Genomic DNA, 13,830 nt, shown 5'->3' on the forward strand with positions numbered 1-13,830 from the left:
TATGTGCGTCACTAAGCGCAAAACACAGCGGTCGCAAGTCTCACTACAAATTGCTCACAATTTGCTAGTAGATGCACTGCAGCAAGTACAGCCACCAGCAGATCAACCAGAAATCAAATATATATAACGCTACTGTAGGCGTAAGTAAGCCGTTTGGATTCTCCTATGGCTATTTTCTAGCCAAGTATGAAAGCACACTGCTATGCCAGATGAGATGACGCTGAGTTATTAAAAAAATAAACGTAAAATAAAAAAGGAAATGGCAGACTGTGCCTAATTGAAATCCAACCCCTTATAAATTTTCCCACTTCGGTCTTTGCGATGGATATGTGCGTCACTAAGCGCAAAACACAGCGGTCGCAAGTCTCACTACAAATTGCTCACAATTTGCTAGTAGATGCACTGCAGCAAGGACAGCCACCAGCAGATCAACCAGAAATCAAATATATATAACGCTACTGTAGGCGTAAGTAAGCCGTTTGGATTCTCCTATGGCTATTTTCTAGCCAAGTATGAAAGCACACTGCTATGCCAGATGAGATGACACTGAGTTATTAAAAAAATAAACGTAAAATAAAAAAGGAAATGGCAGACTGTGCCTAATTGAAATCCAACCCCTAATAAATTTTCCCACTTCGGTCTTTGCGATGGATATGTGCGTCACTAAGCGCAAAACACAGCGGTCGCAAGTCTCACTACAAATTGCTCACAATTTGCTAGTAGATGCACTGCATCAAGTACAGCCACCAGCAGATCAACCAGAAATCAAATATATATAACGCTACTGTAGGCGTAAGTAAGCCGTTTGGATTCTCCTATGGCTATTTTCTAGCCAAGTATGAAAGCACACTGCTATGCCAGATGAGATGACGCTGAGTTATTAAAAAAATAAACGTAAAATAAAAAAGTAAATGGCAGACTGTGCCTAATTGAAATCCAACCCCTAATAAATTTTCCCACTTCGGTCTTTGCGATGGATATGTGCGTCACTAAGCGCAAAACACAGCGGTCGCAAGTCTCACTACAAATTGCTCACAATTTGCTAGTAGATGCACTGCAGCAAGGACAGCCACCAGCAGATCAACCAGAAATCAAATATATATAACGCTACTGTAGGCGTAAGTAAGCCGTTTGGATTCTCCTATGGCTATTTTCTAGCCAAGTATGAAAGCACACTGCTATGCCAGATGAGATGACACTGAGTTATTAAAAAAATAAACGTAAAATAAAAAGTAAATGGCAGACTGTGCCTAATTGAAATCAAACCCCTAATAAATTTTCCCACTTTGGTGTTTGAGGTGGATATGTGTGTCACTAAGAGCTAAACACAACGGTAGCAAGTCCCCCTGCAAATTCCTCACAATATGGTACTAGCTGCACTACTAGTGCCAACAAGCCCAGCCACAAGCAAACAAAAAAAAAAAGTATAACGTTATTGTAGCCCTAAGAAGGGCTGTTGGGTTCTTGTTGAATCACTCCTGCCTAACACTATTCTAATAGAACACCCTAACGCTTTCCCTGACCAGCAGCAGCTCTCTCCCTAGCGGCATCCAGACACAGAATGATCCGAGCAGCGCGGGTAGCGGCTAGTCTATCCCAGGGTCACCTGATCTGGCCAGCCAACCACTGCTATCGACGTGTAAGGGTACCACGTCATGCTGGGTGGAGTGCAGAGTCTTCTGGCTTGTGATTGGCTCTGTTTCTGGCCGCCAAAAAGCAAAACGGCGGGAGCTGCCATTTTCTCGAGCGGGCGAAGTATTCGTCCGAGGAACGAGCAGTTTCGAGTACGCATCAAGCTCGGACGAGTATGTTCGCTCATCTCTAGTGATAATAGCTATCTATAACCCGCCAGCCTCCTCTCTTGTGCGAGGCAGCTCATTTTGCTGCATCTTACCCCAATGCGACAGTGTTGTGTATGGGAGACCTAAATCTTTTATTGGATCCTAGACAGGATAAGCTTTGGCCCCCTGGTACGCAACCCCCTGACTCAAGTGCCACCCCGCTCCAACGTTTTCTCCTTGAAATGGGTTGGCATGATTTGTGGCGCATCCGCCATCCTCACACTAAAGAATTTACCTGTTATACTCCGGGCAGAAATTCTCTCTTGCGGATCGATTATATAATTGGTAACAACTTAGCTCATTTCTGGGCTACCTCAATAGTCCATCTCCCTAGGGGCATTTCTGATCACTCCCCGATCTTGGCCACTATACAATGCACTCCCCAACCCCCGAACAACAACATGAGGAAGGTGCATCCTTTTTGGCTCTCGCTGATTACAGAGGGAGACCAAACCCCGAGTCGCTTAGCGGAGTTTATTGAGACCAATGACCCATCATTTAGTCCTTCATCATATTGGGAGGCGCTTAAGGGATGCCTTAGAGATGCCTACAACACGCCATCAAAAAGGTCAAGCGGGCCACAACATTAGAGGAGAAGGAATTGGCCAATAGGTGCACGAACCTGGAGGCAGCATACATAGCGGACCCCTCTGATACCAACAGGAATGCATGGTTAAACGCAGGGAGGAAATATATGCTCTGCTTGTATGAGAAACAGAAGAGGCGCACATTTTTCACACAACAGAAGTACTTTGAGCATGGCAATCAGTCCAGCAGCTTGTTGGCCCACCTTATACACCAGAATAATGCCTCCCCGACGATTTTAAGGGTCAGGAGCCCAGACAGGACAATACACACGGACAACCCCGCTATACTGACAACATTTACCGACTTTTACAGAGACCTGTACAGCACGCGGTGTGATACTCAATTAGAACTTAAGGATTATCTGAAAGACCTAACATTCCCGCGACTATCGGATGAGCAAAGACAGGGACTAGATGCCCCGATCACACTGACTGAATTACAAGAGGCCCTAGCGACTATGGCTAAGGGGAAAGCAGCCGGCCCGGATGGCCTTCCAGTGGAAGTCCTGGTTCAGTACCAAGAACAGCTGCTACCCGCCTTACTAGAGGTACTACAACGCTCTTTAGATAGGGGTAGTCTCCCGTCCTCCTTTTATAACGCCAATATCGTCCTAATCCTTAAACCAGATAAGGATCCAACAGAGTGTGGGTCCTACAGACCCATATCTCTCCTAAATTCTGATTATAAACTCCTCACCAAAGTATTAGCCTCTAGGTTGAACCGGGTTATCACAAATCTCATACATACCGATCAGGCTGGCTTTATGCCGGGACGAAGCACATCAGACAACCTAAGACGGGCTCAGATACTGACGCAGATTGGAGTAGCTGGGAAGAACGATTGGGCCTTGGCGTCTCTTGACGCCGCTAAGGCCTTTGACTCTGTAGAGTGGCCATTTCTACTAGCGGCGCTTGAAAGTTTTGGTATTGGACTGACTTTTATCAAGTGGGTCTCGCTGTTGTATGAGTCACCTAGTGCTTCCATATCACTTAATGGACAGACATCCCCCAGCTTTGAACTTGGGAGGGGCACCCGACAGGGATGTCCGCTGTCGCCCCTTCTTTTTGCCCTGGCCATAGAGCCTTTGGCCATACGCATTCGTAATGACCCCATATACAAGGGTATGGTACTGGCAGAGAGGGAGGAGAGACTAGCTTTATATGCCGATGACCTTCTGCTGTTGATGTCCGACCCAGACATATCCCTTCCAAGAGCTATCCAATTGATAAATGACTTTGGAGCAGTTTCTGGACTTCTCATCAACTGGTCCAAGTCCAATGTCATGTTCATATCGCCAGAGAGAATTAACACTTCACAATATGTCTGCAATCTGGAGGTGTCTGACAAATTTAAATATTTAGGAATTGTCATAACCAAAGAATCTGCTAGATCACTAGATTTAAATGTTAACCCTCTCTTAAATTTATTCAAAGACAAATTCAAGACTTGGTCTAGCCTTCCACTATCAGTACCTGACAGGATCAATCTGGTGAAGATGGTGGTCTTGCCAAAATGCCTATATGTTCTGCAGCACATATTTACCCCCGTTCCACATTCCTTTTTTAAAGCCTTAGATTCCCTGTTCATAAAATTTATATGGGGGTCCTCCAGAGCCAAGTTGCAGTTGGGCAAGTTACAACGCCCCAAGGATTTAGCAGGCATGGCAATGCCGAACATATTTTTATATTACTTAGCGGGCCAACTTAAATTCCTTGGTCCATGGTTAGGACATGAAAGCCCAAACCCTCCGGAGCTACATCTGGGAACGCACCTGAATCAGCGATCCTTATGGGGAGTGTTGGAGACCACCAACGCGTTTGATGGGAGGCTCCTTCCAGTACACCACACGGCGCGGAAAGTATGGAGAGCGGTCAAGAATATTGACCCGATAGATGGCACCATAGCCCAAACACCGTTATGGGGTAACCCCTCCCTCCCACATCTAGGAGAATTACAGGAGAGCCATTTTTGGTCAAGGTTGGGGATACACACAATAGCGGATCTATATGTAAATGACACATTTGTTACCTTTGATTCCCTACGGGAATGTTGTGATCTGTCTCATAGGCAATTTTACAGGTACTTACAACTCAGGCACGCCATATCGGCGCAGTTTCCCAATGCAGACCTGCGTATCTCCAGGTATCCTTTGATAGGGGTAATCCGGTCTCAGGGCCCAGCTGGGCTTGTATCCCTTATCTACTCACATTTGATTAATGCAAAGGCAACCTCTACGCCACTGCAGGCGATTGAGAGATGGCACACTCTAATGCCTAACTTGGATGCAGAACAATTGGAAGAAGTCTGTCAGTCACACCTACATGTGTCGCCGGCGGTGAATAATAAGATGATACAATTGCACATCATTCATCAAAGTTATCTGACCCCCCTGAGACTATTCAAGATGGGGCGTATGCCTGCTCCAGAGTGTCATAGATGTAGGCAGACGCCGGCGGCATTTCATCACATGATGTGGGAATGCCCCACTATCCAGAAATTTTGGGAGGAGGTGACTGCCTTATTAGCCTTGGTATTAGAGAGGCCCATACCGCATTCCCCAGAGGTATGTCTGTTTGGGCTGCTAGATGAGGAGCTTTGGACCCACTATGAGAGAATTTTTCTTCGGCAGACCTTATTCTTAGCTAGGAAATCCATTGTTCTAAGATGGATGGACTCTAGACCCCCCACCAGAAGCATGTGGGAAAACTTGATTAATACTGTCATTCCATATGAAAAGGTAGTTTTCAAACACAGGAAGTGCCCTGCTAAATTTCATAAAATAAGGGATAGATGGTGTGACTCAGCTGACACGGCCCCTGATACGCGAGACCTTTCTGAAGCCATCAGAAATTTGGCATAACTCCCAATTGCATATCTAGGTACCTGAACCCCTAATATATCTCTCACTGACCTGAGGCGCGAAGTCTGATTCTTAAACCCTCTCTTTCTTAACCTGATTTAATTACACATTAAAACCTGATAACCCAAATACTAAATACTAAAAGTAGCAAGTGTTTTGTCTAGTTAGTGTTAGTATGTTTAACTGTTCTATTTGAATGATACTGTCAAGTATTTTTGCATATCAGGCTACTTGTACATTGGAATACTTTACATCTTTTACTTTACATATTTTACATCTTTTATGAATATTGTATGTATGTAACCTGACTTATGCACTCATTAATAAAACTGAGTTTTAAAAAAAAAAAAGGTATACACTGGCTTATAGGGGTATCAGACTTCCCAAAAGAGAAGTGACAATATTCTCTACAGTTTTCCAATATGGCAGTATGGAATTACAGGTCCAAAAGATATAAGGCACATTTCCCACTTTCCCCTGCTCTGCACCTCCACAGACTCCTGATATATTAGGTCAAATTTATGTATCAGGGCAAGGGTATGATACCAGAACATTAATAATTTATATTGATTTTCCATGGGGAAATTTTGACCGCTAACTCCAATATCAGGTGCAATATAGCTGGTGGGAATTCCCTCCCTACAAATCTCCCCCATTTCATAATATAATTCTGGCAAGTGGATCAGAGGGAGAAGGATTCCCCTCTGTGCAGGGGCACTATAAAGGGAAAGTAAGAAGTACTTAATATTCAAATATCCAAATAGTGAGTAAGATGGAAGGACTTCCCTAGATCTTAAATCGGCTATATTTGCATAACTTAGGAACCCAGTATTTGCTGCTGTGATCACCACCCCCATTTTAATTTATCAAATAATTTACCCAAAAACTTGATTAAGTGGTGAAAAGGCAAAGGGGCCTTTGTTTATTTACTATAATAAAATCAAATAAGCAGAAACGGAGAGTTCCTCAAAGCCATTCTCATACAATTACTATAACTATCTTTATGTCAAAAATTTAAATCTCCGCTTTCCCACTGCGATATACCATCAGACCTGAGGACATCACCTTGGAGAAAAACCTCTCCAGGGGTCCTTGCCCACAAGAATGCTACCAACATGCTGGGTAAAATACCCCAGCTTAAAAAGCAACTACTGAATCGTGAAAACTGTACACCCCTTTTCCAGTTCAACTTTTCTTAAGTAACTGTCTTCGACAACCCCTCCTATCACCGCCACATTGGCCGCCTCATTTGCGGCCGGCAGGTCACAGACTTTGCTCTGCCTGGCTTACTGCTGAAGAATCTGGTAAGAAGGTGAGTGTATCTGGGAGTACTAAAAGGTGAGTATTGTTTTTTTTATGTCCTTGGGGAAGTGGGCTCGGCTATCTGTATACTCAGGGGAAGGGGTTGGGTCAGTGAGACGGATACCTATACTAAGGGTAGTGTGCTGGATACCTATATACTGGAGGAAAGTGCAGTATGCTGGATATCTACTAACTGGGGGGGGGGGCAGAGTGCTAGATGCCTACATACTAGAGGGCTGTGTTCTGGATGCCTATATCCTGGAGGGGGCAGTATGCTGGATACCTGTATAATAAAGCTGGGGGCTGTGTCCTGGATACCTATCCTATCCCCCTGTCCTAAAGTGGCCCCCTGCATGTGGACTTTTGTGGGCAGAAGATGTATTGCTTCTTTAACCCTTTACTGTTGTGTGATGTAATAGTACGTCACAGGTCGGCTCCGAGTGAACGGAGAGGGCTCATAGGCGGTAAGTCTTTGCTGCATATGGCAGCAAACACTTACCGTTAACACCCGCGATTGGTGCATGGTGAAGATCGTCCCTCACCGTGATGTCATCGGGGGGGGGGGGGGGTGGCGTTCCGTGACATGACATGGATCTTCTGAAGAACCGAGGATCTTCGTTTTAACCCATTCATTACAATGTGTGATTTTCACGTTGTAATGAATGTGGAGGATAATCCCCATATATGAACTGATATAAATATAAATAGTAAAAATAAAAAAGAGCCTGAAAAATATTAAAAATTCAATAAAAAGTAATCAAAAGGTCATACAGCCCTAAAAATGGTAGCATTGAAAGCCCCATCAAAAGTTGCAAAAAATTACACCACCCATGGCTCTGTACACAGAACTATGAAAAAGCACCAGAAGATGGCAAAATAAAAAAAAAATTGTACAGGAGGGTTTATTTTTTGTAAATGTATGAAAAAATTATAAAACCTATACAAATTTGGTATCCTTGTGATCATACTGACCCAAAGAATAAAGAAGACATATCATTTGGGGCACAGTGAAATATGTACAATTCAACACCACAAGAAAACGGCACAAATGCATTCTTTCACCAATATCACTGCATTTGGAATTTATTTCCCGCTTCGTAGTACACAGCATGGAATATTAAATACAATCACTATAAAGTGCAATTTGTTACATAGAAAACAAGCCATCAAACAGCTCTTTACATGGTAAAATGAAAAAGTTATAGATTTTTAAAGATGGGGAGTTAAAACAAAAAAGGGCCTCAATTTCCTACCTATATATCTAACCATTTATCTATCTAGTTTTATGTCTATCAATGTATCTATCTATCTATCTATCTATCTATCTATCTATATATATATATCTATATATATATATATATATATATATATATATAGATATATATATATATATATATATATTCTATCTACCTATCTATCTCCTATCTATTATCTATCACAGTACTTGAACGAGAGTAATAAAACAGAAGGATAAGGTGTTACAGGATTATAGAGAGAAAAATAAATTCTGTAAAAAGCAGATAAAGGCCTATATACTAGGGACAGTGTGCTGGTTGCAAATGTGGGGCAATGTGCTGGATTTGTACATATATACTTGGGGCAGTGTGCTAGATATACATGTATGTATAAATATATACTAGAGGGCAGTGTGTTAGATATCTACATACTGAGAGGCATTGTGTTGGTCTACCTATATACTGGGGCAGTAGGTTGTGTACCAACAGGGGCGGACTGGCCATTGTACCCACCGGGAAAATTCCCGGTGGGCCGGTCGGTCCTGGGCCGGTCTGGGGCCGGTCCGGGGCCGGTCCGGAGCTGGTGCGGGGCCGGTCCGCACTACCTAAAACTTTTAACATAATCTATAGTACCTGCATCGTACAATGCAAGTACTATTGATTATTACACAGACGCAGCGCAGCACCGCTGCTTCTGCGTCTGTGTATACACTGAGCTACACAGGTCGCGCAACCTGTGTAGTGTAGAGGAGGCTGGCACCTACCAGCTGTGAGATGTGCGGCCTTCTGTATCTCCGCGGCTTGGTGTGGAGGCGCGGAGCAGTGATGTCACTATCCCGCGGCTCTACACCAAGCTGCTGAAGACCGAGGACAGGAAGACACCTGCGCCAAAGAGGTGAGTATTATGTTTTTGTTTTTTTTTTAATTACAGAACGGGGGACATCAATTATAAATCTGGGAATGGCAGGGGTCATTAATTATATGTCTGGGGTGGGGGGTGGATTATTGTATATATGGGGCTGGCAGGGGGCATAAATTATATGTCTTGGGGGGGGCATTATTCTATATCTGGGAATGGCAGGGGGCATTAATTATATGTCTGGGGTGGGGGGTGGATTATTGTATATATGGGGCTGGCAGGGGGCATAAATTATATGTCTTGGGGGGGCATTATTCTATATCTGGGAATGGCAGGGGGCATTAAGTATCTGTCTGGGGTGGGGTGGGGGATTATAGTATATTAGTATATATGGGGCTGGCAGGGGGCATAAATTATATGTCTTGGGGGGGGGGCATTATTCTTTATCTGGGAATGGCAGGGAGCATTAATTATATGTCTGGGGTGGGGGGGGATTATAGTATATTAGTATATATGGGGCTGGCAGTGGGCATAAATTATATGTCTGGGGTGGGGGGGATTATAGTATATTAGTATATATGGGGCTGGCAGTGGGCATAAATTATTTGTCTGGGGTGGGGGGGATTATAGTATATTAGTATATATGGGGCTGGCAGTGGGCATAAATTATATGTCTGGGGTGGGGGGGGATTATAGTATATTAGTATATATGGGGCTGGCAGTGGACATAAATTATATGTCTGGGGTGGGGGGGGATTATAGTATATTAGTATATATGGGGCTGGCAGTGGGCATAAATTATATGTCTGGGGTGGGCATTATTCTATATCTGGGAATGGCAGGGGGCATTAAGTATCTGTCTGGGGAGGGGTGGGGTGGGGGATTATAGTATATTAGTATATATGGGGCTGGCAGGGGGCATAAATTATATGTCTTGGGGGGGGGCATTATTCTTTATCTGGGAATGGCAGGGAGCATTAATTATATGTCTGGGGTGGGGGGGATTATAGTATATTAGTATATATGGGGCTGGCAGTGTGCATAAATTATATGTCTGGGGTGTGGGGGGGATTATAGTATATTAGTATATATGGGGCTGGCAGTGGGCATAAATTATGTCTGGGGTGGGGGATTATAGTATATTAGTATATATGGGGCTGGCAGTGGGCATAAATTATATGTCTGGGGTGGGGGGGGATTATAGTATATTAGTATATATGGGGCTGGCAGTGGGCATAAATTATATGTCTGGGGTGGGGGGGGATTATAGTATATTAGTATATATGGGGCTGGCAGTGGGCATAAATTATATGTCTGGCGTGGGAGGGGGGCATTATTGTATATATGGGGCAGGCAGGGGGCATTAATTATATGTCTGGGGCGGGCTGGGCACATTATTCTATGTCTAGGGCAGGCAGGGGGCATTTATTATATGTCTGGTGTAGGCTGGGGCCATTATTTTTATGCCTGGGTCATAGTAGGAGCTCTATCCATACTGGGGTGGCGTGGTGGGGCGGTTAAGGGGGTTAAAGGAGAGAAAGAAGAAATACATTATCCTTACCATTACAGTATGTTACATTATGGGGCACTATTTGTGTGGTACTAATATTTCAGGGGGCTCTATTACAGTATTTGGGGCACAGTATTGGTGGTAGCAGAAGAAGGGACAATGGGAAAGTGCAGAACATAAGACGTCTGTGTGGTAAACTCTGCAGGAAAGCTGTGTACCTGGAGGAAGAGACAAGGTGATGGTGGAACTAATGGAGAAGATAAGGAACAAGAACAATCCGAGGACACGTCACCTGAGGTCACTGGGTGCAATAGGTGAGGATCTCCCATGTGTTTTCTGTAGCTGTATATGATAAATACTGATTTTTTTTTCATGTTCGCTTCTGTTTATATATGTTGTATTATAGTAGTTATATTCCTGTACATAGGGGGCAGTATTATAGTAGTTATATTCTTGTACATAGGGGGCAGTATTATAGTAGTTATATTCCTGTACATAGGGGGCAGTATTATAGTAGTTATATTCTTGTACATAGGGGGCAGTATTATAGTAGTTATATTCCTGTACATAGGGGGCAGTATTATAGTAGTTATATTCTTGTACATAGGGGGCAGTATTATAGTAGTTATATTCTTGTACATAGGGGGCAGTATTATAGTAGTTATATTCTTGTACATAGGGGGCAGTATTATAGTAGTTATATTCCTGTACATAGGGGGCAATATTATAGCAGTTATTTTCTTGTACATAGGGGGCAGTATTATAGTAGTTATATTCTTGTACTTAGGGGGCATTATTATAGTAGTTGTATCCCTGTACATAGGGGGCAGTATTATAGTAGTTATATCCCTGTACATAGGGGGCAGTATTATAGTAGTTATATCCCTGTACATAGGGGGCAGTATTATAATAGTTATATTCTTGTACATAGGGGGCAGTATTATAGTAGTTATATTCTTGTACATAGGGGGCAGTATTATAGTAGTTATATTCCTGTACATAGGGGGCAGTATTATAGTAGTTATATTCTTGTACGTTGGGGGCAGTATTATAGTAGTTATATTCTTGTACATAGGGGCAGTATTATAGTAGTTATATTCTTGTACATAGGGGGCAGTATTATAGTAGTTATATTTTTGTACATAGGGGGCAGTATTATAGTTATATTCTTGTACATAGGGGGCAGTATTATAGTAGTTATATTCTTGTACATAGGGGGCAGTATTATAGTAGTTATATTCTTGTACATAGGGGGCAGTATTATAGTAGTTATATTCTTGCACATAGGGGCCAGTATTATAGTAGTTATATACTTGCACATAGGGGGCAGTATTATAGTAGTTATATTTCTGTACATAGGGAGCAGTATTATAGTAGTTATATTCTTGTACATAGGGGGCAGTATTATAGTAGTTATATTCTTGTACATAGGGGGCAGTATTATAGTAGTTATATTCCTGTACATAGGGGGCAGTATTAAAGTAGTTGGCTTGTATATGGGAGAAGGTATTGTAGTAGTTTTATTTTGTATATAGAAGGCAGGATTGAATGTATTATTCTAAATGTGTTATTGTAGCATTATTCCTGTACATAGGAGGCATTATCAATATATTCTTTCTTTGAATTGCACATGTATGGCACAGGGGAAAGGTATTTAAGGCTTACCGGGTCGTGTGTTTGCATCATTTACTGATCGACAGGTCACATTCTTTGCACATTAGATTCACTTACTAGCAAAAGATGTTCTTGTTTTGCATTAAGGCCATCTACCAACAATTTGTCAGTCATAACTCCACCCACATTATCTGACCACACCCACTTGTTTTGACTCCGCCCATAAAATGGGGCCACTTTTTTATATTTTTTTCCAGGGCCATTTTAAATTCCCAGTCCGCCCCTGTGTACCAATATACTGGGGCTGTGTGCTGAATACATATGTAATGGCTGCAGTGTGCTGGATACATCTATATATATATATATATATATATATATATATATATATATATATATATACATATACTGCGGTCAGTATGCTGGATACATATATACTGCGATCAGTGTGCTGGATACATATATACTTGGGGAAGTGTGCTGGATACATATATCAGTGTGCTGGGCAACCCTATATACTGGGGCAACCCTATATTCTGAGCATCTCATTAGTTTGAAATGGCTGTGAGCATATGGGTTCATAGTATAATTAATTACAATATAATAGTAATTACATATTGGGGGTCATTTACTAAGGGCCCGATTCGCGTTTTCCCTACGTGTTACCCGAAAATTTCCAATTTGCGCCGATTTTCCATGAATTGCCCCGGGATTTTGGCGCACGCGATCGGATTGTGACGCATCGGCTCTGGCATGCACGTGACGGAAATTGGGGGTGTGTGGCCGAACGAAAACCCGACGGATTCGGAAAAAGCACTGCATTTAAAAAAAAGTTGCGCGGGACTCGCGCTTACCTGCACTCGGCCCGGCTTGGTGAAGATCAGTGCATTCCGGGGAACTTCAGCGCAGCAGCAAATGAACTAACTTAGTGAATCCTGGCCGGACCCGAATCCACCGCTGGATCGCAAATGGACCGGGTAAGTAAATCTGCCCCATTGTGTTTACTTTGAGGGGGGAAAAGTCATGATTAATATTATTTACATATTTCATATAATAAATCTGTATTACACTGTGTTACAGGAATAAGAGCTTGAACAAGCGATCAGAGCATTGTGCAACTGTTTGCACATCCTGAAAACTGACCGGAACAACTAAGAGCATACAACACTATTAAATATAAAGCTGAATGTTTTGTGCATTGGGCCAACTACATAACAATGTAGATGTGATGCATAAAATGCTTTCCTACCAACACCTACCAACTAGGGTCACTCCAAAAAAATTTCCTGGGTCGCTTTTATCACCCAATCTGGCCCTGTAAATATCTAGAGTGAATTGATACTCCTTCATCACAATCCTTTATCGATATGTCATACATTTTGCATCACTATGACATCTATCGTCTATTACATATATTGCAGTTCATCATGCAAAACTAATATTTGTTGTAATCAGCAGAGGATATTCAGATAATGCATATTTTTACAATCCATTCTCCTGCTAAAAACAATGGAAAGCACTGATAAAATACTTATGTCTTACATTTATTTTAATGGATTCTACTCAAATTAAATATTCATTTTATAACTGTTTTCATTCAAAAGGTACTTCCAAGTATGAAAATCTGCAGTATTCAGATTTATTTCTATATATGGGCAAGGTTGTAAAGTTTCTAGCAACATGAATTATTCTATAATTTGATATGGATTATCTTTGCTTAAATAATTGTTATATTTGTAAAACAGGTGTTTACAATTTCTTCTTGAAAACAATGGAAATCCATCAATATATGACAAAGCTGGATATAATGCTGTCCATTATGCAGCAGCTTATGGTCACAGAGAGTGTTTGAAATATGTGAGTAAATTCTAATGAAATAAATACTTGTATCCCAATGCCACCTATATAATGTAAATAAAAATGGTTTTCTGATCCATTGAAAGCTTTCTATATAGCAGTTTTGTGAAGTTTTTTTTTTTTTTGCAAGATTTTGCAGTCTGGAAAGGCATGAATATGCCACACTC

At 42.1% G+C, this 13,830-nt stretch overlaps 1 protein-coding gene across 3 annotated transcripts in view; it reads left to right on the forward strand.

Moving 5' to 3' along the window:
• The window catches only part of ANKRD44 (ankyrin repeat domain 44), a 377,775-nt gene that overhangs the window by 145,312 nt on the left and 218,633 nt on the right, over positions 1–13,830 (forward strand). For all 3 annotated transcript variants that reach the window (XR_011849377.1, XM_072120895.1, XM_072120896.1), the window contains one exon: positions 13,552–13,663. Coding sequence is in view for 2 of the 3 variants with exons in the window: in XM_072120895.1 (XP_071976996.1) it covers positions 13,552–13,663 (112 nt within the window). In the remaining variant the exon portion in view is untranslated. The remainder of the gene's footprint in view (positions 1–13,551; positions 13,664–13,830) is intronic.

Source organism: Engystomops pustulosus, chromosome 8 (assembly GCF_040894005.1).
Source record: "Engystomops pustulosus chromosome 8, aEngPut4.maternal, whole genome shotgun sequence".
Lineage (NCBI taxonomy): Eukaryota > Metazoa > Chordata > Amphibia > Anura > Leptodactylidae > Engystomops > Engystomops pustulosus.